The 26,929-nt window shown below is 44.3% G+C and overlaps 1 protein-coding gene across 2 annotated transcripts in view; it reads right to left on the bottom strand.

The window, feature by feature from the left end:
• The window catches only part of nfat5b (nuclear factor of activated T cells 5b), a 131,885-nt gene that overhangs the window by 40,481 nt on the left and 64,475 nt on the right, over positions 1-26,929 (bottom strand). Inside the window, exons 1-5 of one of the 2 annotated variants that reach the window (XM_084337375.1) lie at positions 25,383-25,459; positions 22,325-22,391; positions 9,453-10,098; positions 8,224-8,410; positions 2,654-2,844 (exon numbers count right to left, since the gene is read on the bottom strand). In XM_084337375.1, coding sequence (XP_084193501.1) covers positions 2,654-2,844; positions 8,224-8,410; positions 9,453-10,098; positions 22,325-22,364 — 1,064 coding nt within the window. In that variant the 5' untranslated portion in view covers positions 22,365-22,391; positions 25,383-25,459. Of the gene's footprint in view, positions 1-2,653; positions 2,845-8,223; positions 8,411-9,452; positions 10,099-22,324; positions 22,392-25,382; positions 25,512-26,929 lie in introns of those variants that run through there. The other variant, XM_084337374.1, reaches the window with a different exon arrangement.

The raw sequence follows: 26,929 nt of genomic DNA, 5'->3' as shown, positions 1-26,929 counted from the left end.
ATAGACACAAGCTAACACCAGTCCATCCTGCTCATAGACACAAGCTAACATCAGTCCACCCTGTTCATAGACACAAGCTAACATCAGTCCACCCTGTTCATAGACACAAGCTAACATCAGTCCACCCTGTTCATACACAAGCTAACATCAGTCCACCCTGTTCATACACAAGCTAACATCAGTCCACCCTGTTCATAGACACAAGCTAACATCAGTCCACCCTGCTCATAGACACAAGCTAACATCAGTCCACCCTGCTCATATACACAAGCTAACATCAGACCACCCTGCTCATAGACACAAGCTAACATCAGTCCACCCTGCTCATAGACACAAGCTAACATCAGTCCACCCTGCTCATAGACCCAAGCTAACATCAGTCCATCCTACTCATAGACACAAGCTAACATCAGTCCACCCTGCTCATAGACACAAGCTAACATCAGACCACCCTGCTCATAGACACAAGCTAACATCAGTCCACCCTGCTCATAGACACAAGCTAACATCAGTCCATCCTACTCATAGACACAAGCTAACATCAGTCCACCCTGTTCATAGACACAAGCTAACATCAGACCACCCTGCTCATAGACACAAGCTAACATCAGACCACCCTGCTCATAGACACAAGCTAACATCAGTCCACCCTGCTCATAGACACAAGCTAACATCAGTCCACCTGCTCATAGACACAAGCTAACATCAGTCCACCCTGCTCATAGACACAAGCTAACATCAGTCCACCCTGCTCATAGACCCAAGCTAACATCAGTCCATCCTACTCAGACACAAGCTAACATCAGTCCACCCTGCTCATAGACACAAGCTAACATCAGACCACCCTGCTCATAGACACAAGCTAACATCAGTCCACCCTGCTCATAGACCCAAGCTAACATCAGTCCATCCTACTCATAGACACAAGCTAACATCAGTCCACCCTGCTCATAGACACAAGCTAACATCAGACCACCCTGCTCATAGACACAAGCTAACATCAGTCCATCCTACTCATAGACACAAGCTAACATCAGTCCACCCTGCTCATAGACACAAGCTAACATCAGTCCACCCTGCTCATAGACACAAGCTAACATCAGACCACCCTGCTCATAGACACAAGCTAACATCAGTCCACCCTGCTCATACACAGCTGTCAGCCTGGAAAGCTTGCTGCCCGACACCAACAACCTCCCATCTGTTGGTCCAACAGCTCCCAGCCACACACCTCAATCCTCTGCTTACTTTTCATGTCACAGCTCCCATCTATGGCCAGTTTGTACCCCTATTAGTAAGCATTTAGTCTTAAATGGGGGTTATACCGATATGTAATTTCCCCCTTACCGATGCTTACCGATGTGTATTGCCACCGGGAACACTGTGATCTGCGACTGCTGTGATTTAAATAGCACACGTCCACTATCTCATGTTGCTAATGAATTGAAACAGGATAAGCTGACAGTGCCCCAAAAATGCCATTAGCGGATTCCACAGAAGACATTCGAATAATGATGTAACTTTAAGAGTTAAATGAGAGAAAAAAAAGGTCAAAATCACTGAATCATGTAAGTCATTTGTGGATGAAAAAGCAACCAAAACAGTAATGTAACTAGACAGGATTGACTCAGAGAGGAGTCATTCAGTCTGTGGTGTAACAGTAATGTGAATGTCTTAATGATTTGCTTAGCAGTGCCAAAGGTTATGAATAACAGTATATTCCTTTTTTTTATCCACTTTTACTCCCCATTTTTCCCCCATCCCAATTTCGTATTTCCAATTCTTCCCTCCCCTGTCTTGAACGTTGCTAGACTATGCCTCCCACTGGTCGGCTGTAGTGAGGATAGAAGCCTTGCATCACGTGTCCCCTCCGCGTCTATACTTCCCGCAAACAAGTTGTCCTTCCGCGTTGCTCTGATTGGCCACTGACGTTTCTGGTCATGTGACATGTGCGCCAATCGTGGGACGGCAAGTTCTGCGCCTATTTCCGGGTCTAACAGCCTGCAAACTACCTAACGCCTAGTTTATCACTGGTTAAGCTTAGGCGACTCTTTCGCAGTTGGTTAAGGTTAGAGTTTGGAATCAGGGCTGGCGTTCTATCGCCATGCTCTAAGACAAACTCTAACCTTAACCAACTTCGAAAGAGCGCCTAAGCTTAACCGTCCAAAGAACTTGCCGTCACACGATTGGGCGCACATGTCACATGACCAGAAGCGTCAGTGGCCAATCAGATCACGCAAAAGGACAACTTGCTTGCGGGAAGTATAGACGCGTCCCCTCCGGTACACGAGGAGGCAGCCTGTCGCATCTTTTCACCGCAGCAGCTCGAACTCTCAGTGGCGAGGAGTAACGCGTGGGAGGCTCACGCTGCCGCCGATACTTCCTGTTTCTGCCGCACCGCCGTCACCCAACCGACCTGTAGGAGTCGCTGTCCACAACGTCCAATCCCCACCCACCGGCTTTCCCACCCTCTAACACTGCCAATTGTGTTAGTATGACGGCTGGCCAAGCCGGTAGCAACGCCGAGAGCTGGGCTCGATACCAGCATGTCCTGCGTTAGTGGCGAGCGCCTTTCCCACTGCGCCACTCAGCCGCCTGAATAACAGTATATTCTTAACTCGGATACGAATCTACAATTCAGCAAAGTACATACGCTAGGGCCATGTTGGTGCTGGAGTCCAGGGACACCTCGATGACGGTCGTGCCCTCAATGTCCACCTCCTTGCAGGCTGTGGTGTTGCGTCCGGTCACCCTGCAGGCTTGGTAGAACCCGTGAGGCTTCACGCGCCCTGTGTCGTTGCCCACGAAGACCTGCAACACCACCGGTTCAGTCACCCCCTCCAGCTGCGGATGGAAACAGAAAAACAGTTGAGCTCCTCTAGAATGTCTCCATTTGGTTACATTTGGTTGGGTTAAGATTCGGTGGGAAGAAAAATCGAAAATGTTCATCAGAGCCAAAAAAACGTTTAACAAGCAGTGTTGTTTTATCCCAACGTATCAGAGTTATAAACAGACAATACTGTTACGCTCTGGTTCGCTGACAGCTGTCTGAGAACCACCCACCATTCTGACACCTGTCACTTGGCTCCTGTCACTTGTCTCCCTTGTCACTTATTGTCTGGGTCTCCTGATTGGCTGTCACAGGGGTGTGTGTGGTATGTCGGAATGTGGCTCTATTTAACCCTTTTCTCTCCGTTTGCTCTTCGTCAGGTCTTCACAATAACGTTCGGAGATAACGTGGCGGTTCCTGTTTCTGGACCCCATTAAGCTTCATATTATTCCCTCCCTCTATCTTGCCACTCGGCGACTGTATCGTATTATTACTCTTGGTGTACTGTACCATTAAATTGGACCACTATTGAAGAGTATACTTTCTCCGTCTCATTGATTGCATACCACAACTGGAACTCACCTACCTCCATCCTGACAGAAGACCTGACCATCATCAAGTTCCATGGATGCAATTTTGGAGATGCTCCAGGCACAGAAAAGTGCGCTGGAGCGAATGGACGGACATCAACAACTAGTCAGCGCCGAGCTGGTTCGGCTGGGCGAGCTCGCCATTACTTCACAGGAGACAGCGCATTCGGCGTTGGTCGCGGCCCAGAGGGCGCAAATCGAGGTGGCAGGAGTGAGGACAACAGTGGCAGAGGCGGCGGTCAGCGGCCGAAGATGGTCGGGGAGCTTTTGGTCACCAGGAGCGGGTCCAGGAGCCACGGCTATCTCCACCGGGCCGCTACGCGGGATCACCGGAGGGATGTAGAGAATTCATCACCCAGTGTTCAGTCGTGTTCCAGCTGCAGCCACGTTCATTCCCCTCTGTCAGATCCCAGGTCGCATATGTCATTACCCTTCTCACCGGTCGAGCACTCTCCTGGGCTACGGCCGAATGGGAAAGTGGGTCAATAATCTGCAACAGTGTGGACGCCTTTACCGGGGAGTTGAGAAGAGTCTTCGATACTTCCCGAGTACTCTCGATCTTCGAGGCCGGTGGGCGGCTTCTCGCCTGCCGGCAAGGCCTCCGCACTGTCTTAGATTATGCCATTGATTTCCGGATCATGGCCCGGGAGGCAGCTTGGCCGGAGATTCCCTGTGTTGTCTCGTTTGTTCAGGGGCTCTCCGTACGGATGAGAGACAAGCTCTCCGTACGTGAGATACCGGAGCGTCTGGAAGTGCTCATCAACATGGCCATTCGCATGGACAATCGACATCGGGAGAGAGAACGGGAGCGTGAAACTACTGCTCAGGTACGTGTCTCTTCTCCTCCCGGTGTTGACAGCTTCCTGCGCTACACGGGTGATCCACTGGGTGATGAATCCATGCAGCTTGGGGCGCTGTCGCTCTCGGACGAGGAGCGGTGGCGCTTCATTGAAGAGAGACGCTGCTTCCGGTGCGGCCGCACCGGTCATCGTTTCGGCAGCTGTCGGGCCAGGCCGGCTCGGGGCCAGTCGCGAAAAGGAGGAGCCCGCTAGGCCCTGAGAAGGCGCTAGCAGGTGGGCTCATCTCAGCACAACCAAGTGACACATACTTTTTTGGAGATGGCGGTTAACTGTGTGGGTAGCATTAGGGGAACCAAGGCTCTCATTGACTCAGGGGCGGCGGGCAATTTTATACATGTGGGGTTGGTGAGTGGGGGATCCCGGTCGAGGGGTTGGGGGTTCCCATCCCCATCTACGCCCTGGACGGTCAGCCCCTGGGCAGTGGGAGCGTCACACAACGCACTGTTCCTGTTCACATACGGGTGGCGGGTGGTGGATGGGAGTGGGTACAATTGTTTGTCATTGTCTCCCCCTATTCTGTTGTGGTGTTGGGTCATTCCTGGTTGGCTTCTTGCAAACGTGATATTAACTGGGGCACGGGCGAACTCTCAACGGAGGACGACGTGAAGTCGGTCTTCGGCAAGGGTTTGCCCCCCCCCCCCCCTCTTCTCTTTTGTCTCCTCCTTCTCTCTCCAGGATGGTGGGGAGCGTCGCAGATTCTGTCATACCCTCTAATCCCGATTTGATAGGTGTTCCTACGATCTATTGGGACCTTGCAGATGTTTTTAGCTAAACGCGTGCTAAAGCACTACCACCTCATAGATCATACGACTGTCCCATTAATCTCCTACCCGGTACCTCTCCGCCCCGTGGGCGTATGTTCTCTCTCTCTCGCCCCGAGACCGTGGCCATGAACACCTACATTGAGGAGGCATTGCTTGCGGGGCACATACGTCCTTCCACATCTCCTGCCGGCGCTGGCTTCTTTTTTGTTGGTAAAAAAGATGGGGGTCAGCGTCCGTGCATTGATTATAGGGGATTGAATGACGTTTCCATCAAGAACCGATATCCTTTACCTCTCATGGACACCGCCTTTGAGTGCTTACAGGGGGCGCAGGTCTTTTCTAAACTTGACTTACGTAATGCATACAATCTGGTCAGGATTAGAGAAGGAGACGAGTGGAAGACTGCATTTAATACGCCTAATGGTCACTATGAGTATTTGGTCATGCCCTTTGGTTTGGCTAATGCTCCGGCAGTCTTCCAAGCCCTGGTTAACGACGTGCTGCGAGATTTGATTGGGGTGTCGGTGTTTGTTTATTTAGATGATATCCTGATTTTTTCTCGCGATATGGTGCAACACCAACTGCACGTTCGGGAGGTGCTAGACCGTCTCCTAAAGCATCAACTATTCGTTAAGGCTGAGAAGTGTGTGTTTCACACTGACACTGTTTCCTTCCTGGGCTTTGTGTTAACGAAGGGTGATCTTCGCATGGATCCAGCCAAGGTGAGTGCAGTCTTGGACTGGCCACGGCCTTCGTCGCTCAAGGGGTTACAATGGTTTTTGGGCTTTGCAAATTTTTATTCACAACTTTAGCGCCTTAGCCAATCCGTTAACAGCTCTCACTAAGTCCTCTCTCCCTGGCTTTGAATGGTCGCCTAGGGCAGAGTCGGCATTCTGCGATCTCAAATGTCGGTTTACGTCCGCCCCTGTATTGGTCCGCCACGATGCAGAGGTTCCGTTCATTGTGGAGGTGGATGCTTCTGACATCGCGGTGGGGGGGGGTGCTCTCTCAGAGATGCTTAAAGGATGGGAAAGTGCACCCGTGCGCTTTTTTTTCTCGCCCGCTGTCGTCGGCCGAGCGTAACTACGACGTGGGTAATCGGGAGTTATTGGCAATTAAATTGGCACTGGAGGAATGGAGACATTGGTTAGAGGGGGCGGCACATCCCTTCATTGTTTGGACTGATCATAAGAACTTGGCTTACATCCAAGGGGCTAAACGCCTTAATGCTGGTGGTGGTGGACCGTTTCTCTAATGCGGCCCACTTTATTCCTCTTCCCAAGCTTCCCTCGGCCCGAGAGACGGCTGATCTGGTGGTACAGCACGTCTTTCGGGTCCACAGGCTTCAAGTGGATATCGTGTCGGACCGGGGTCCTCAGTTCGCCTCCAGGTTCTGGAAGGCGTTTGCCGCCGGCCTCGGAGCCTCCGTCAGCCTTTCGTCTGGGTTCCATCCGCAGTCGAACGGGCAGACGGAGCGCGTCAACCAGGACCTGGAGGGGGTCTTGAGGTGTTACGTTGCCGGTTGTCCGGCAACGTGGAGTAGGAGGTTGGCCTGGGCTGAGTACGCGCATAATACCCTCCTCTCCTCCTTGACCGGTATGTCTCCCTTTCAGTGTCAATATGGTTTTCAACCTCCTGTTTCCCGAGCAGGAGCAGGAGGCGGAGGTGCCCTCGGCCCAGGCACATGTGGCTCGCTGCCGCAGGACGTGGAATCGGGTCCGAACGGCGCTGCATTAGGTTTCTGTTAGAACCCAGCGGCAGGCTAACCACAAGCGCCGTCCGGCTCCGGTTTACCATCCTGGGCAGCGGGTTTGGCTTTTCTCCCTCTCCGGGTGGAATCCAGGAAGCTGGCTCCTCACTTCATAGGACCCTTTAAAGTGGTGCGTCGGGTGAATCCTGTGGCTTACAGGCTACGGCTTCCGAGCTCGATGAGGGTTCATCCGACGTTTCATGTGTCCCTGTTGAAGCCATTCCTCTCATCGCCCTTGGCCCCGCCACTATCTACGATTCCTCCGCCTCGGTTTATTGGTGGTCAGCCCATTTACACGGTGCGGAGGATACTGGGTTGTAGGCGGAGGGGTAGGGGGTTTCAGTTCATGGTGGATTGGGAGGGGTACGGGATAGAAGAGCGTTCTTGGGTGCCTCAAAGGGATATTTTAGATCCCAGCCTGATCGTTGATTTCCGGCGGCTGCATCCCGAGGCCCCTAGGTGAACGTCTGGTGCCGTTCGTCGGGGGAGGGTACTGTTACGCTCTGGTTCGCCGACAGCTGTCTGAGAACCACCCACCATTCTATCACTTGTCTCCTGTCACTTGTCTCCCCGGTCACTTATTGTCTGGGTCTCCTGATTGGCTGTCACGGGGGTGTGTGTGGTATGTCGGAATGTGGCTCTATTTAACCCTTCTCTCTCTGTTTGCTCTTCGTCAGGTCTTCACAATAACGTTTGGAGATAACGTGGCGGTTCCTGTTTCTGGACCCCATTAAGCTTCATATTATTCCCGCTCTCTATCTTGCCACTCGGCGACTGTATCGTATTATTACTCTTGGTGTACTGTACCATTAAATTGGACCACTATTGAAGAGTATACTTTCTCCGTCTCGTTGATTGCATACCACAACTGGAACTCACCTACCTCCATCCTGACACAATACGTGGTTATGCAACGTGCCATGCGCTGTTAAAGACATGCAACACTGCAGTTTACCACTTCTATGTTTTCTATCTTCTATGTGTTAAAAATGCTAACATATAATACAAGGACAAGAACAGCGCCTCAGTTTCTAGTAAAACAAATACTTGGTGTAGTGATATTTAAAAGCCAATTATAGCAGTGAATCAACAAGTCTTTGTTATACTAATACAATTATTTAATTTGATTTAATTTTTAAATCAACTGCTGACTTAGTGTCATCATTTCCTAAATAGCCCAATGCCTGGAGGCAGGCTGTTGCATCATCTCTCATACAAGTCTCTACAAATTCTATGACTATCACTGAATCACTGGCTTTAAGCATGTTTACACAATGTGAGGTTTTTTGCAACAGCGAGCCTGATGCTAGCCGATGGTGGCATTTGCTGGGTATACGAGTCAAGAAAAACAGCAACTACTGTATATAAGAGGCTGTCCATAAACAAGGCCAGATACCCAGGCACGGTGCTCTGATGCTTCCAGCTTTACCTTGATGGTGGGGAAGCCCTGCTGGGTGCGGTCCTTCACGGACCCTCTGCTGCCCTCGGTCAGGTAGCGCGCTCGATGCTGGGTTTCAGGCTGCACCAGGATCTTCAGCTCCTTCCCCTCACCCTTCTGCGGGTACTGACACGAAAGGGTTCCTTTCTGATTGGCTGCCTGCGGTCCATCCGGAGAACTGCAGAAGAGAATGGTTTGGATTTGAATAGTAGTTTGATGGCGAAATTACCGGATAATCTCTAATATGAGTCTACTGTAAGAGTGGTCGTACTGTAGTAACTCGTATGGGGAAGTTCGGGGAACATGGTATTCTATGAACCAAGCTAGAATACCCCTGGCCTTGTGGTGGACAGGGCACAGCCTGGCCTCAATCAGCTGCTCCATCCCTCATCCATCCAACTGCTGGCACCAGGTTTCCTCTGTGTGAGGAAGAGGCCTTAAAAACGATTTGAGACTATCCACTTGCTATGTTTCAGTTAAGCCATGACCCAAATAGGAAATATCAGTGCGTGTGTGTGTGTGTGTGTGTGTGTGTGTGTGTGTGTGTGTGTGTGTGTGTGTGTGTGTGTGTGTGTGTGTGTGTGTGTGTGTGTGTATAATAGTGAGGGATATTTGCCCTAAAGAGCGAACCCTAGTTACCATGGTCTCCCCTTTTACCACTGGGCAATGCAGAGGTAAGAGGCCCTTTTCCAACCCGGCGTAGTCAATCCCCAGCTCTTGGGGCATTCCGACTTATCTGTTTATTCAATCTGCTCTGTTTATCCCAGACCAGTGTGATTCACCATGACTGACCATTGTTTGAGCTCTGGTATCCTGCCTCTCCCAGGCCTTTGATCTAACCGCTCTTCTTCAGGCAAAGTCTAGAGGGAAAGGTTGAGCAAGTGGGTTGGTTTTACGATTTCCGCCAGTGGTACAATGCCACGTTTCCTCACACTTCTCCCTGACAATGGGCATAAGTGCAGTGTGGAGATAATCAGCGACAGGGGCTGATCAAGATAAGGTAAGGTTTTTTATTGTATTGACTGCCTATTCCTGGTCTATATTAGCACAGTTCTGCAACTACTGATAAGAGGATATTGACTGTGTCAAATATCAACCAAGGCAACTGAGTAAGCCTTGGAATCACAGGCTGGAGTCATCTGGAAGATAAACAAAACACGGGCAAAACCTTCTACAAAGCTCAGAGTGATGCAGTAGTAAAAAGGGCCTCGTGCACCAACCTTCCTTTGGGGCAGGCCTTGCTGTCCAGGCCGAGCTGCGACAGGACGAAGTGTGGCCCCTTGGCACTGTCTGCGTCGAACACGTCCATGCTGGCCTCCTCCGTGGACACGGGCTTGGGGCCGGGCCTCTGGCGGGGCGTGCGTTTGCGGGACTTGCGCGGCACCTCTGTGTTGTTGTCATTGTAGGAGGTGGAGCTGAGGATGCTGAAGTTGGAGGCAGAGTCGTCCAACCAGATGCTACTGCTCTGCTCCGAGTCCAGCGGCGTCTCGTCCTGGCAGCAGGACATGCGGCTGTCGTCGAACAGGTCCTCCGGCGGCGGCGAGATGTTGAGCACCGTGCGCCGCTTGGAGGGGGTCATCTGGTGGTGTTGTTGCTGGGCCTCCTGGGATGTCGCTCCTCTTCCTCCTCCTCCCATCTCAGTAGCGGCCCTGCAGTTAGCGGCGCTCCCGCCGCCGCTGCCACTTCCGCTCTCCGCTCCGAGAAGCTCTGGCACCGCTCTGCCGCTCCCGGAGTCCTCCGGGTCGCCGGCCGCGCCATGGGCTGTGTTCTGGTCGCTAGCGGAGGTGGTGGAATGCATGGCGGAGCTGGAAGAGGTGGGAAAAGCACTGCGGGGGCCTCCCATGGTCATAGAAGAGACGGTGGCATCTACAGCACATAGGATTGGAGAGTAAATAAAGGCATCTCAAACAGCATTGGCTAGCAGTCCCATTCAAGCAGCGAAATGTGTCCATGATTGCTTTGTTTTTAATGGTTTTCATTTCATATTTATTTGGTCACCAAATGAAGAATTTTCAATAATTTTTTTGCATCATGTGTATGTATGCGTGTTGCATGCGTGAGAATTTGTGTGTGCTTGGAATGTGCAGTATACGTGAAGGTATGAATGGAGATCTTTGCAAAATGTGAATAAAAACAGTATGTATATCTGTTATGAACCTCTTGGAGTGACTGAACAAATATTTCTAAATAACTAAATAAATGAATAAACAAACAACTGGGGAGAATGTAATTATGTAATTGAGTCAATCTTTCAGTGATGGTAGCATTTTCTTTTTCCCCAACAGACGATAACACAATTAAACCGTACATCTGAATGCAGAGGGATGTTCAATAAAGGATTATCTGTGTGTAAGATGATGCAGCCAATTGGTTCTTTTTTTTTGCCATACAGGTTCACACAATTTCGTTGGGACTGAGCGTAGCCACATAGACAAAATAAACAAGCTTCTGACCTATGAAGCAGAGAACTGCAGACCATTTTATATGCAGACACTCCCTGCTTCAGAGGGAACTTCCTGGAATAAAAACGAAACAGCGAATGAGCAATAAGAGCTGAACATTAAAATGTATTCAGAACTTTAAAAAAATTAAAGAGAAAAAAAAGTATATATATAGAATATCTGTGAAAATGGAACTGATGTTCAACTTCTCTCCCTTTTGTTCCAGTTTGTTGGTTTAATTTCAAAAGCAATCCGATTGTCATGCAGTGTGTGCAGTTTGGAATATTGGAAGTTAAGTGGGTGGCAAGTTTACATTGTAAAACTATTTAGATTGCTTAAGCATTCCGGATTATTTGTTAACCTGTTAATAAAGTGAAGTGGTGCGGAAAACGAGGCGCACAGCAAACGTGGTGATGAGAATGTTACTGACTGACGTGGCTTAAGAGAAATGTCTATCGGGGGACAGGAGACTGGTTGTGGTCTCAACATGCGGATGACCTACAGCAATGTGACTGGAGGGTTAACTATGGAAGGAAAAACGCAGACTGGTAAGACCTTAATGTCAGGTCATGGTCAGATTATTCAAATGCAGAAGAATTTACATTAATATAATGACAGTTAAATAAACAAACGTGTATAACTCCACTTGTTCAAATTGTGGTAGAGGATGGACATGCAAGGGTTTAACAAGAAAGTTGCATGCCCGATGTACTGTTATTTGTGATCAAATAAAATCACAAATTGAAAAGAGTTGATGCAGTGAAGAGACATATTATGGTGGCGAAGGGATGTTATGAAAAACATGCTTCTGGCTGTGGAAGTCCAAAGTCAATAACCAAAATCCAAATAATCTCACACAATCACAAACTCCATGTAATAAATATTTGTTAACAACGGAACAAACAAATACAAAACTATAGACAAACAAAACAGGATTAATGAACCTGGTGCATAAAGGCGGCAGCCTGCTGGTTTGACGTCGCTATAGTTTTCAGTGTAATGAGGTTGAGACAAGGTAGTACTATAGCCCTGTATCTTGCCATCTGATTTGGATCCCTCTCATGGAGCGGGCTGCCAGGATAAGATAGTGATATCAAGCCTTCATGGTCACGTGGCGCTAGTGAGCAGAGGGTGCTCAGCTTGAGGCCAGTCTGCCAGCAGCCAGTGGTCAATTATACCAGTTCAACCCTGTCCGGGTATCAGAGTCCAGATCCACACTAGTCGGCTGAGAAATGCTGTTTACTTTCACTTTCATTATCTTTCACACGGGGCTGAGGCCAACTCCTTCATACACCTGGTCCATTGGTCTGATTAGGATACATTTATCTCAAAACAGATACATTTGATTTATGACACCAATCAAAACTCCATTAAAACTGCCACTAAAGACCCCACATGCAGACACCTCGTACACATAAGGCAACTGAACTAGTTCCATTTTCACACTGCACGTCATGAATGTGTTGTATAAAATGATTTTTTTTAAATGATAAACAACACTTCAGCTTTTAAATACGGTACTGTTCATGTTTAATTAAAGCTCTGACGCCTGTATATAGGGGGGTTATGCACCATCTGAAAGATGGGACCCTGAAGTGTGTAAATTCTTTCTGGTCATAATATGTAAATAAACATTGTGTTTTGATTTATTGACCTATTCAAATATTGAAGGTTTTGAGTGTAAAAGGACTTGAGACATTATTAAGGAAATATGATGGCCATTCCTAAGCTTTTTTGTAAGACAATTGCTTTTTCATTCAAAGGGCATATTTTAATAAATGTTATATGCCAACATCTTTATAATACTGCTGCAAGAATCTTTTTTAGATTAACTTAAATAAATATATATACTATGATAGTATATATATATGATTTGTATAGACCGTTTCACTGGAATTCTGTTGCTAGGGAACAATTTGTACCCACATGTATTTCCTGTCAGCTATTGTATTGGCAAACATTGCAACAGGAAATAAACTTGAGTCCATTTAGAATGTTTATGTTGTCAAATTGAAACCATTTATACATCATTGACAATGGTATAGTAAAAGTCCATACCTTTGCATGGATCCATGACGGTATACCTATACCTCTTTATACCCCCCAGCCCTACAGTATGCCATTTTATACAGTGAGGTCACATTTAAAAAAAAAAAAAAAGGAAAAGAAAAAAAAATTAAAGAGATACCCTGAGTACTTTCATAATCACACATGAATGCAGTTTCAGTTTTACAGCCATACCCAATTTATGCAATTCCTTGACAGTTTAGGGACCACAGTATTCAGAAATAGGCAAAAATACTTCTTTGTACAGCATGCAAAAAAAATGCCTGGTTCTGACCCTAGTCTACATGGGACTAGCATAGATTGGGCATGAATGTAAAGGTGAGCTCATTAGCATTGAGATTCCTCGAGGTGAAACGTCAAGGGACACCTTTGATGGCCATGCTAGTTCTTCACATCAAGATAGCATCAAGATTGTACAAAAAAACACCTACGGGATCGACTTGCAGATCATAAATATGCCATTAGAACTAACCAAGATTTGGAATATATTCCACGTATAATACCACTAACAAGAGGTGGAGATGTCAAATAAATTTACCAACGAGAAACATTTTGGATTCACCGTCTTGATGCCTTAAATGACCCTGGCCTGAAGATATTGAATTAAAATGTTTCCTATAGAAATAGTTTTTTAATGTACCAATTCCAACTGATATGTATATGTACTATATACACTTACTTTCTGTCTCCGTTTTCTGTTTGGTATTTAATGTCATGTTGTGATTTCATTGACGTTTGTCAGTAATTGATTGATTGATTGATTGATTGCTCAATCACCAATGTTTGTTGGGATTGCCCTCTGTCAGGTACCGGTGTTGATGAACTCCTTTATTTAAAGGGTGAAGCCTTAGCAACCCCACTAATGCTGATGAAGACCAGCTTGGTCAAAACATGTTGTCTTTTTAACTATGTAGCCATGGCACAATTAAAGGCTTTTTAAGAATACATTTTTTTCCTTCCGTATATATTTTTGAGTGCTTGGGATCCAGTCTCTTTTCACAACATGACATGGTGTCTACAGATGTCTCCAAGTCTCTAATTTCATATATGATACCATTAGCTTCACTCTTAGCTTTAATTAATTATTTGTTATACTTGTCCGTTATTTGTTCATAAGATATGTGAGCATGCACACAGATATCTAGCCTTTTTTTGTATTTTATTTTTTTTATTATTTTTTAAACAAACACATAAACAAACATGACAACACACGATAAGATATACAAGCATTAGTTGTCAGTGCACATCCAATGAAATCACATTTTAGTTAATTGTCTTATATAGGATATACCCTTAATACCTGTTATCTAAAAACCTACACACATATGCTCTAGCTCGTACCCCCCCCACCCCCTTCCGGACCCCCCATTGGATAATCCATCCATTTTCCCTCGCTCCTAACCAGACATTACCATTATATGCTAGCTTTTATTTTCTCCACCACTTCTAACCACAATGTCATTTTGGATTCATTGAGACCCAAAATTCTTGCTGTAGATATCAGATATCTAGCCTTATAGACATGGAACCACAGTAAATGATTTGCAGCCACTTTGACCTCCTTCATTACACTTTGCTGGTTTGTAAGGTTTTAAACATTTAAGCTTCTCCAACACATTTTTATCATGAATCAAAAAGATACAGAAAGGAGGATTATTTATTAAAAGCATTGTAAAACACCAAGTTTCCTTGTTACAGTGCTACTGAAATCTACATTCTAGGATAGACGCCAACAATAAATCTGCTAAATGCTGGTAAATCTCTCTTAATCGTGGTTGTACTGTAAAGCAACTTGTGTAGCTGTAGTTTAGTCAAATGCTATGTTGGCAGTTAGTAACAATGTCACTTTCTACAGTACATGCCCAAAAAAAACACTGAAGAAAGAAAGGCCGTAAAGGCTCCAGACATATAGCGCATTTAAGCTTTCTGCAGACTATGTTCAAAGTTCAAAGCTTATTTGTCACCAAACACCTTTGTACACCAGCAGTGAAATGCAATCTGCCCCCATCCTTATAAAAAAAAGCATAAAAGACATTTGAATAACGGCCATGTTCACTTTTAAAAAGCTTCCCTCCAGAGAAGAGAGGGTATCAATTATTCTCATCTAAAATGGAACTTCCATGCACTGAGTGAGCAGGCCTTTAATGAACATTACAACTACTGTACACAATAAACACAGGAGAGCAGATGGCCAAAGAAAATTAAAACAAGCGGATTGTGGCTCATACTTTGGAGCAGTGGTGTTACAGATGAGTGCCTCTTTCACTTTGCTATGGCCAAGCTCGCCTAGTCTCCACATTGGAAGGCCCAGCGCCACTGGTATGAGAAGAAATCTCTCCATCATTATCTAGAGATAAATAATACAATCTGGAAGACCTATCACAGGAGAGTAGTTTGACCAGAGCAAGGTGTGTTTATAAAAGACATCACTCTCTAACACTTAACTCAGGTTCCTAACATTGTATATATTTTTTTGCTCTCCTCAAAATGTAATGTGTACTATCAACGGGCAAGTAACTCTATTAAAGATGTCTGCCCCATGTTTGGTGTTACTCCATCCTCCTAATCTACAGAAGCATATATCTGAAATATCTGGGGGGAAATAATAATAACCTTCTTACTGTCTGTACTATTATGTACCTTACTACTATACTGCTACCCATCTTGCTAATATGTCTATACTACTATGCACTCAAAGTGTAACACTCAAGATCGACACTATTTCAGTCAGTGATGTATCGTTCCAGCTGACTTTCACAATTTGTAAGTCGCTTTGGATAAAAGTGTCAGCTAAATTACAAAATGTAAATGTAAATGTAACAACCACTTTTGCGGTTAGCTGGCGTTAACGCTAAACATGTCAGCTAATCTTTCCTGTGACAAAATGGCATCCAATGTAATAAAAAAAGTCAACCAACGAACTCGATTCTTGTACCGGATCTCCTCTCTGGTAAACAAGAATACCCTGAAGACTCTGGCAGGAGCACTCATTCAAGGGTACTACGACTATGCTTGCACCTCATGGTACCAAAGCACCTCAAAAGCACTAAAAAACGAATTACAAACATCTCAAAACAAGCTAGTCAGACTACTGCTTGACCTGACTCCTAGAACCCACCTCACCCCTGCCCACTTTGACAACCTAGGATGGCTTAGAGTAGACGACAGAGTATAGCAACTTGCAATGGGCCTGGTCTACAAGATACACTACGCGACCAAGGTACCCATGTACATGTCAAAATACTTCCCAAAGGTCAGTGAATACCACGATCACAACACCAGAGGGAGCTCCACAAATCATGTTAAACCCAGATTCGGCTCAAACAAGGGACTAAACACGTTTCGCAATTATGCCACATCAATGTGGAACGCCCTACCCAAAGCTGTAAAGGAATATGAATCACTACCCACTTTCAAAAACACTCTCAAAAAACACCTACGTGAGACAGCAATTCGAAACTGGCCCCTACAAATGTCCTAACCTAGTTGTACAGTAAATGACCAAGTAAGGCTTTGTCAGTATTCCAATGTACAGTGTAAAATGTGTGTGTCCCCTACCCAACCCCCCCCCCCCCCCCCCCACCTCCAATGTACAGCCCCCACCCACCCACCCAACCCCACCCCACCCACCCAACCTCCTCCAATGTACAGCTTCTACGTCAAATGTATATACACTCTTTTTCTGGACACTTTTGTATCACAAACAGTACTGTATTTGCAAATCTGATATGTCATAAATGTATAGATGTAGCAGTACCGTCTATCTGTATGTCATGTATGTCATATATGTTATGATGAATTGAAAATGGGGGACCCTGGTGTAAACAAGACGAAAGTCTTTCTCTGGTCTGCATCCCCTTAACAATTGTATGTATTGAGCTGTACTGTACTGTACCCATTCTGCAATCTGTTAATAAACATTTTTTTTTTTTTTTTACTTAATTTTTTAGCATTTATCGCTTTTCTGGTCAAGCATGACCGACAGAAACAGGTTGAAATGGGATGTAGAGCAGGGGAAGACATTCTGAGAAATGACGGCGGGTCCGGGAATCGAACTCGTGTCCCCCAGATCCGTGACGAGCACGGTTTTCCCCGACGCAGAAATAGCGCAGAGATATGCGGTGAGCTACGGGAGCTCCCCTGTTAATAAACTTTTCAATCAATCAATCAAACCAAAATGTTACAGTTAAAAAGGTAGCAACTGTTAACAGGAGACCATCTTGGATTAACACTAGTAATGAGGAATAACTAATTCAGTTGAGACAATCTCCTCCCCCAGTGAATTAGGTCATTCTGATTTGACTGTTTTGCTGACGTGAATAAGACACTGATCTGCATAACTAAAGCCCCCTCTATGGTTGTAGCGCAACCATTCGCTCAACAACAGCAGAGCGAGTGGAAATACCTGCACTTCCTCAAGCGGGTTTTGACAGAGAGAGCAGAGAACGAGCGAGCGAGACGAGAGAGAGGGAGAGAGAGAGATAGAGAGGGAGGGACAGGAGCTTCTGTCGGGGAAACAAACACGCATTTTACACACAAGAGAGAGAGAGAGAGAGAGAGAGAGAGAGAGAGAGAGAGAGGGACCGCACGCAGGAGTGTGTAAATGTGTGTGCGCACGGCGCTGGTGGAGGAACTTCTCCCTGGTAGAGAGAGAGAGAGAGAGAGAGAGGGACCGCGCACAGGAGTGTGTAAATGTGTGTGCGCACGGGGCTGGTGTGGGGCTTCTCCCTGGGATATCACTGTCAAAATATCTTTGACTCCCACGCGCACGCCCATATTCCGATCCGTGCAATAATATATATTTTGAAACAAGTTACCAATGCATTGTCCCGTGGGATTATGCCCCCCTGCGGCGAAATTAAATAGTATCCCCCTCAATCTCTCTACTCTTCTCTCTGTGCCAGTCGCAGACTGTGGGCGACTGTCACTCAAATCGCTTATGGGCGGAGCCCAGCACAAACAGCTTGGAATCTTGAAGTCGAAGATGTTTGCTTTTGAGTAATTGATTAAAAATATAAAACAATTAATTTTTTTGAAAAAAACTTTACAGATGTGTTCCATAGACTCACAGGAATTGTGTAAAGTTGCCCAAATAGTGAAAGGAATAGCAATGCATGTCCCCTTTAAATGAAAACTCTTAAAAACGGAAGTCCTTGGTGCCAATCAACAAGATTGGCAAGTGAGAGAACACCAACAAGTCCAAAACCACTGACCCATCATTTTAAGATCCATTTCAATAGCTCAGAATTCGGAGTGTTAAACAAAGCGTTGCCTGGTTTTATGCCATTTGATGTTGACATCTTATTGTGACTGGAACTTGAAAGTGCTCTGCACCATATAATGCTCTAGGGAAGAGGGACTCTAGGAAAAAAGGGACAGCTGGGCTTCAGTACAACAGCTGAGGCAACCAACATGGCTATCTTGAAGGACAGACTTTCAGCGACCTGTTTGAAATCAGGCCACTGTTTTTGTTTCATAATCTTGTTATGAAAATGCAATTGAGCAGTCAAGTGGGGCTGTGGGGGCATGGAGGACACGCTGACCACGATTAGAGACCGTCCCCTAACACTGCTTGTTGCCATGGCCAGTGTTTCCATCCCCGTCAAAAGTGCTGTTGATCAAGACACCCCTACATGCTCCAGGGGTCCTGCGAATGGAAGACTGTACATTCTACCCTTTCTGGTGAAATCCACTAACAATCATTCATGTGATTCTTAAATTACCCTGTGTGTAACAGGGTGCTGGTGTGAGGCTCTGTTTAGAATTACTATGATGCTTGGTTACTACAAGGAAGACAATATTTGGTTGGATCTACTGAGCTGCTCTAACTAATGGTGAAATTAAATGAAACATAGAAAATACTACATAATCAGCTTTTAATCCGTTAAACTCTGGATGTTGTTGTAACGCATTACCTACCAGCAACCATGGGATTATCACTGTTCTGTAGACTATGCATTGCACAGTAGTAGGCCGAGATCTACCAAAACACACACTTTACACACATATGCATACAGAATTGGTTAAAGACAGGGACGCACTATGGTAATGACTGGTCTCCCTCTGCGAGTTTAGGTCTGTATTACATAACTTCCTACAGGAAGAGTGTCGCTGCTTTCTCTAGTCGGGTCCCAGCTGCAAAACTGCAGAGTTACTGTATTGCCCTGTATTTTACTGTCGTACACTTTTACTGTTATGTAGACTGTTCTGTTTTGTGTTTTTATGTTTACGTGTGATGTATTGTGTATTGTGTACATGCACTTTTATTATGTTCTTGTGTGATGTACCGCACATTTTATTGCGGTCTGATGTTTTCGGGTGTTATTGCTGTCATCTTGGCCAGGTCTCCCTTGCAAAAGAGATCTTGTATCTCAATGGGACTTCCTGGTTAAATAAAGGTTAAAAAAAAAAAAAAAAAAAAAAAAAATGGTAATGACGAGAAGTCAAAATTAGACTGGTATTTAACATATTTTGTACGCATACGTGTGTGTTTTGGTAGATCTCAGCCTACCTTTCACACTGCCATTGATAGAAATATACTCCATGAAATGCGAAAGTTGCTAAGCGTACGTCATTTAACGCTTGTGAAGACCATTAAACCTTTACATTCGCTATCGTTTCTGGATTACTCTACTAAAAGCCATTCAAATTCGTGCATCAACCGGGAGCACCCGAGAGTTAATTTCATAGTAGAGTGTTACCGAAGGTGAAAGGCGGTGTGGTATTCACAAGGGTGAATTACCTATGCCTAACAACTTTCAAGTCTCATGAAGTATTTTCCACCCGCTTTCGACATCAATGTCAGTGTGAATGGCGTTTAATAATTTAAGCTGAGAGCAGCTAAAACACACACCATATACACCTACGAACACAAAATTAGTTAACACTTTAATCGCCAAGGACGCCTTAACTCGTCATTCCCCGCCATGCTAATTCTGCCAATGACGCCGTAACACGTCATCGAGATCAATATTTCAAAAATCTGTGATCGCAATCATATTTCTCTCGCGGAGACTTGAGATCTACTGTTGATCCCCTCTCAACTCTCCAACGGTTCAAGAGCGCCATCTGGTGGCCGATCGGCGGATCGCCCAAACCGGAAACGGAAACTGGTGCTCATCCAAATTCGGTCCGATCACTCGCTATAGGTCCCGGGACTCGAGCTCGACACAATGGATAGCGATCCGTTACCAATAACTCGATAAACAACATGATTTGGACGTATATACTATTATACAACCTGGAGATGGATCGCATATTTCAACATCCCATAATAGGAATATTTTTGCTCCACGCTCATCGCCCAACGGCCCGAGGAGACTGGGGTAAGTTTCAGCGTTTATTTTTACCGTGTTCGATACAAACTGCTCTAATGATCATATCACCCACATTACATGAATCATCTAACGTTGGCCACGGAATTATAAACGACCCCCCCCCCCATCCGGTCAACATCAGCACGTCCATTAGAAATTTTTTATCTGGCGCCGATCGCTATCAAACCGTATTTGATCATCAATATAATGCATTTAGGGCTATAAATCACGTTCTGCAGAATGCTGCAGAAAACGGTAAAAACATATTTATACTTTAGACCGTATTTTAGTATGAATATGTGAATGAAAAAGTATAACGTTCCTACATCCTGAACGATAGATAATTGACGTTGAATGGGCCATAGTAATGTCAATTTAGCAATACAATTTTAAAAGTTATAGCCCTGCAAAGAAGGGGAACTTCTCCATAGGCAAATAGAGCTGGCAGAGGATGGTATAAGGATGTACATAAGCGTGGCAAAGAAAGTGTTAAAGACAGGGGTGATCTCCAGTAATGGCGAGAAGTCAAAATTAGACTTGTATGGTCCTTTAAGCCCATTATTTAGGGCCGTCTTAAATACTTCGAAGCTTCGTTCGATGGGCATGGGATTCGAATATGAAAATAAAATTCGATTATAAAAAAAAATATATTTTTTTTTAACTCTGCCTCTTTTTGTTAACTACAGTACAACAAGCAACATTCCTACACCAGAATGCAGGAAATGAAGTCTTTGTAACAAAACATTTCCTGGTGGGGGACCCCCAGACCCCCGCTTAAAAAGTGGCTTGACTGGGGCTATATTTCACACTATATTTCCTGGCCTGAATGATTTCCCCAGTCTGGCCCTGGTTAAAAGCCTTCAATGCTTATTAGTGTGTGTGCGTTTGAACGTTTGCATGTTTCAACCATACATTTCCATTTATAAAAAAATAAAAAAATAAAATGAAATCTTTATTTAAAATCTTTATTTTTTTTCTCCTATAATAGTGGGGGTTGCGGTTCTCTGACACTCTCTGTTATTTCGGGGGTCGCTGCCTGAAAACTTTGGGAACCCCTGATCTAACTAACTATCGACAGGCTGCTTTTGTATAAGAATTTGTTCTTAATTGCTTGCCTGGATAAATAAAGGTTAAATAAAATTTAAAAAAATAATGAGAATCAAATCAACAGCCTAGGAGAAGTGGGGCAATTCTTTTTGATCAATATACTGTAGACTACAAGCAAAAGCAATAATTTCTAATGCGTCTCAGTTTGAGTACTGCATCACCTACCTACTTACACCTTCATGGAGATGGGTTTAAGGACTCTATATAGTACTGCTTTTATTAGCTATATTTCTAACTGCTCTTGAAATTGAAAGGCAAGAAAAAGGACATTTCTAAACAAAGAACATTTAAAAAGGAAGCGCAAAATAGTAAAAAGGAACATGAAAAAAACCCTAATGCCAACCTACAGCTAAACTGCACCCATACACTTTACAAAAGGCAGAGCGAAAGCATGGAAGGTCAGAAATGAGACAGAAAGACAAATGAAAGACTGGGACATGTTATGTTTTTAGATGAAGACTGTGGAGACGACCATGACTGTATGTACATGTGAGGCTATATAAATATCATTGCCAACAGGCAGGTGGTGGGTATGATGGTCGATGGTTTTAAGAATGGTAGAATAAAAATCAGATGCATTATTCCAGCCCAATTGACCTATGTCAAGCCCTTCCCTCTTTTCTTGATCCTTCGCTCACAATGGTTGCTTGTCCCTTGAACAAACTAAATGTGTCCGAGGAACAAGCAACCGTTGTGATTGGAGGATCAAGAAAAGAGGGCGGGGCTTGAGATAGGTCCATTCAGTTCAACAGCTGCAAAAGCTGCTGCAACAGCACAAAGCTTAGAAGCAGCGGCTGTGCGAGCATTCAGGTAGTGATGGAGTACGTATGGCAGCACAGAGCCAGAGAAATAGGCAAAACCCAACTGCTGTGACTGAAATACACCGGACCTGTTCTGCTAGACACTGCAGATAATAGTGAAAACAGCTTTCAAGAAGTCACTGAGAAATTATTAATCTTTTTTGAAACCCCCCAAACAATATTGATTCTGAATTTGTGGGATAAAAAAATGAAATCATTAAAACATGAAGTTCACAAAAAAAAGCAAAAGAGGGAGGAAATAGCCAGATGATGTTATAGCCAGTTTGCAATGAAACTTAATAGTTCCCAGGTAAACTGAAATATACTTCACCTTCCTCTTGCTACGGCCAACATGACCCACCTTGGTCTGCAAATGGCTGCAGTGTGGCACTGATGTCCATAGACCTCTGGCTCTACTGAAACTCACTCTATGGGCAATTTAATAAGGGGGGCAGAGCAAAAAGAACTAAAGTAAATTGCATTTGGAATTTCCAAGTTTGTTGCAGATTTGACCAGGAACAAACGTTTTCTGTCTTTACGTTTCTTCTTTATGCCTTCATTACTTTTAAATTTAGCTTTGTATTTTTTTTTACTATTTTCTTTTAAAGATTTTGCCAGTAAAAAGTACAGAGAAAAATTATGGTGCTTTGAGCTTGAAAAAAAAGAAAAAAAAACACAATATAAATGTAATCCATTGGAAAGGTTATCAGTCATTTATTCAATACTTTGGATTAAAAATAAAAAATAAACATCGTCTTTGTGAGCAGTACCGAAATGGTTTTCGGACTTTCATCTTGTCCCAAATTGAGATAGTTTGCATTTGAATGAAGACTTATTAGTCAAAAGCGTACAATTTAAATTGAGCCAAATTACCGTCTGGGAGGTGGGGGGGGGGGGTAGTTTCCCTTGATTAGATTGGTAATCTTTGCCACAATTTAGCTTTGTGAAGCCAATTAAGGGACGTTACAAGTCTCATACCCATGCAATATGAGCTGGGGTTGATTTTTCAAAGTTAGTAAAAGTACAGGGTTTCCTTAGACTCCAACTGCAAGGCACCGTGTTCCCAGCCAGGATTTTAAGAGCAGTGCTTCATTATGAGAAAGCCTTGAAGCTCATAGTGTACTGCAGGGAATCCAATTTTTTAACTGGGACCATATAAGACTGATTATTGAAGATATCAAATAAACCTGTATGTCATGCATGATGCAGGCACTATACACCATTATCACGTGTTGTCCATTTGCTAGTGTCAGCATAAAACCAGGCAATGCTTCCCAACTAGGGGTATGTATCAGGTATCGGCATATCGTGATACTTTGGTCCACAATATTATATCAATATGTAACGGCCAGTATCAAAATATGTTTCACTGGACTTTTTCCAGGCCTTTAAAAAAGGGGCACTTCACGGAAGAAACTATGCTGATGATGATTTAATTTGCACATAATCTCACACACATCCAAAAACTCTAAACAGTTTTGCACAGATTAATTTATTTTTACATTTATTGATAGTAAATTAGTTCATTACATGTGATATATATGTGATAAGTGATATTGAATCCTTGTGTTGTGTTAATTACAGCTCAATGAAATGATAACGTAACAGTCCCTATAATATTGCTATTTTTCATGTACATCATTTCATGGTGCTGTAATTAACACAACACAAGGATCCAATATCACTGGTGGCCATGTTAAAACTAATTTAATCTCAATAACTGTCAAACTAATTTTCTTTTTTAAATTAAATTTGTGCAAAACTGTTAAGTTACTGTGAGTTATTGGACATGTATGAAAATATGTGCAAAATTAATCAGCAGTTTTTTGTGAAATGCCCCTTTAATGGAAGGCCATAGCCTACATATAATACATGTCAACCTTGTAGAAGATATATTTAATTTACTTAATTATATAATAATCTTCTACATTTGTTTACTAAAGGATGTTCCAAGAATTTGTATTTCCTATTGATGAATATAAATTCAAATTCCTTCATTCAGATTGCACAAAAAAGAAAAAGTAAACTTTTTCACTCAGACTTTGGGTAGGCTATATACTGAGGTGTTTTCTACATACCATGATGTTATTTTCCTCAAACGTTGACATTATAAAATTGCAATATACTGCAGTGTTATATTTATCACAATATGCTATATTATCACAATATATTGAATTGTAACCCGTGTCGTGATATCTATTGTATCAACAGATTCTTGCCAATACACAGCTCTGTTCCCTACTGTTCATTTTCAGTGAAACCCCTAACTAAAAAGGAGCACTTCACCAAAAACAATGCTGATTTATTTTGCACATAATCTCACTCAGATCCAAAAACTCTAAACAGTTTTGCACAAATCAATTTAGTAAATGAGCTTGAAATATGGCCATCAGTGATGTCATCAGGGACATTGAATCCTTGTGTTGTGTTACTTATAACTAATGTACTCAACAACTGTCAAACTAAATTAATGTGTGCAAAACAGTTTAGAGTTTTTGTGTGCATGTGAGATTATGTACAAAATAAATCAGCATTGTTTTTTTGGCAAAGTGCCCCTTTAAGCGAGGCTGGTTCAACGACCTGCTTAAATCAACCACTGTCAAGATTATAACCCACACTGCATAATGTCCCCGTCTAAGGTGCCCCAAGACACAATTAAAGAAACAGTTCAAGGCTGTCCTTCACAGAGCTGTTGATCAGTCTTCAGTGATGTGAGTGAGCCTTGGGGACGGCTGGGACAGCTGGGGCGGCTGGGATGGCGGGCATGTGCAGGGCACTTGCTGAGGGCCACGGGCTGCTCTTGGAGGTGGGCAGTAAGGCGTCATAACTCCAGTCTTCAGCAGCTTCTAGCCTGCCTTGCATGCAAGGGCCCCATCATAGTAATGAGTGATGGCTGTCCTCTCTGCATGCAGGTGTGAACCTACCAGGGCTGCCCCGTATTAGCTGTCTTATCAGTCTTTAAGGTCTTAGTTGGTTAGGATGCTTTTTTTTGTCGTTTAGTAATTTCTTTGATTCTTTATGAGTCATTCCTGCTAAATGATATGCACCTTTTGGCATCTTAACAATATTCAAAGATAATGTGTCAGACTTCAATTAATACTAGATGCAAAGATGCCGTTTTACTTTACATGCAAGACAACAACGTGGGTAAGAGCCATTTTTTTTTTTGCAGACATCATAAGAAGTCCCACGACTATTAGTCGACTAAGTCCGGGACGACTCTAGTCCGAGACAGCCCTGGCACCTACAGACACCCACTGCCCTCACCCTGGTTTGGTTGAAATAAGTCTTGCAGGTAGCCTAAAGAAGGGTGAACTCCAGGATGGAACCATTACCAGCACTGCTCACTGTTACCATGGAGGTGGAACACAGGAGGAGGAGGAGGAGGAGGAGGAGGAGGAGGAGGAGGAGGAGCTTACCCGATGCAAGGGCAGCTGAGGGGGGAGGCCCCGCCTCTCCTCCGCTCTTCTGGCTCATGGCTGCTGGGTTCTGCTGAGTGGAGGAGGACGGCAACTGCAGCTCTCTGGGAAGAAGGTCATACACCAACTCTATGGGGAGAGAAGGGGCGAGAAGGACAGGGGGTGTCAGCAGGTGACGAGACCGATATGGAATTAAGATATATATATATATATATATATATATTTTTTTTTTTAATCAGCTCACAACAACCCACTGAAATGAGAAATATGCTCGACTCAGCAGTAGCTTAAATAAGGTAATGTTGTTCAATTTAAGAATTAATATATGATTGATGATTCCTAAGACTGTCCAATAAAAGAGTGAACACGAACAACTCTCTCTGAAACCCACCATTTCAACCTGGCTGTGATGTCCTTAACTGGAGCTGCTCTGTACATTTTATGAACCCTCAGGTTGTTTCTTTGGGTCATTATTAGGGATGGCTCCTCATAGTCCATAAGTCAAAGAATCTGTTTGTTTGGTCTTAGTCGACCAAGATTTTCTTAGTTGATTAATCGATTTGTAGTTGATTTGAGTTATTTCCTAAAAAATTATAAGTCTATGGCTGGTAGCATTAGATTGAAAGAGGTCCTTCTGCATTTGTATGTGGAAAACCCAAATTTGACAGATGTGTCAATAAAATCAACCAATTGCTTTTGATCATTTCATTAAAGGGGACATGCATTGCTATTCCTTTCACTATTTTGGCAACTTTACACAATTCCTGTGAGTCTTTACATCTGTAAAGTTTTTTTCAAAAAAATGCATTGTTTTATATTTTTTATCAATTACTCAAAAGCAAAATGTTTCGACTTCAAGATTCCAAGCTGTTTGTGCTGGGCTCCGCCCATAAGCACTTTGAGTGACAGTCGCCCACAGTCTGCGACTGTCTGGCACAGAGAGAGGAGTAGAGAGATTGAGGGGGATACTAATACATTTTCGCCGCAGGGGGGCATATTCCCAGGGGGCAATGCAGTGGTAACTTGTTTCAAATGACAATATATACCGCTGTGAATATTATTGCATGGATCGGAATATGGGCGTGCGCGTGGGAGTCAAAGATATTTTGACAGCGATATCCCAGGGAGAAGCCCCACACCAGCCCCGTGCGCACACACATTTACACACTCCTGCGTGCGGTCCCTCTCTCTCTCTCTCGCTCTACCAGGGAGAAGACCCTCCACGCGCGCCGGTCAGGTTGTGTGTAAAATGCGTGTGTGTTTGTGTTTCCCCGGCGCCGGTCAGGTTGTGTGTGTGTGTAAATGCGTGTGTGTTTGTGTTTCCCTGCGCGCCGGTCAGGTTGTGTGTGTGTAAATGCGTGTTTGTTTGTTTCCCCGACAGAAGCTCCTGTCCCTCTCTATCTCTCTCCCTCCCTCTTTATCTCTCTCTCTCCCTCTCTCTCGCTCGTTCTCTGCCTCTCTCTGTCGGCACCCGCTTGAGGAAGTGCAGGTATTTCCACTTGCATGGTTGCGCTACAACCATAGAGGGGGCGTTAGTTATGCAGATC

This window comes from Notolepis coatsorum, assembly GCF_963971535.1.
Source record: "Notolepis coatsorum genome assembly, chromosome: 20".
Taxonomy (NCBI): domain Eukaryota; kingdom Metazoa; phylum Chordata; class Actinopteri; order Aulopiformes; family Paralepididae; genus Notolepis; species Notolepis coatsorum.
This window is presented reverse-complemented; position numbering and strand designations above follow the sequence as displayed.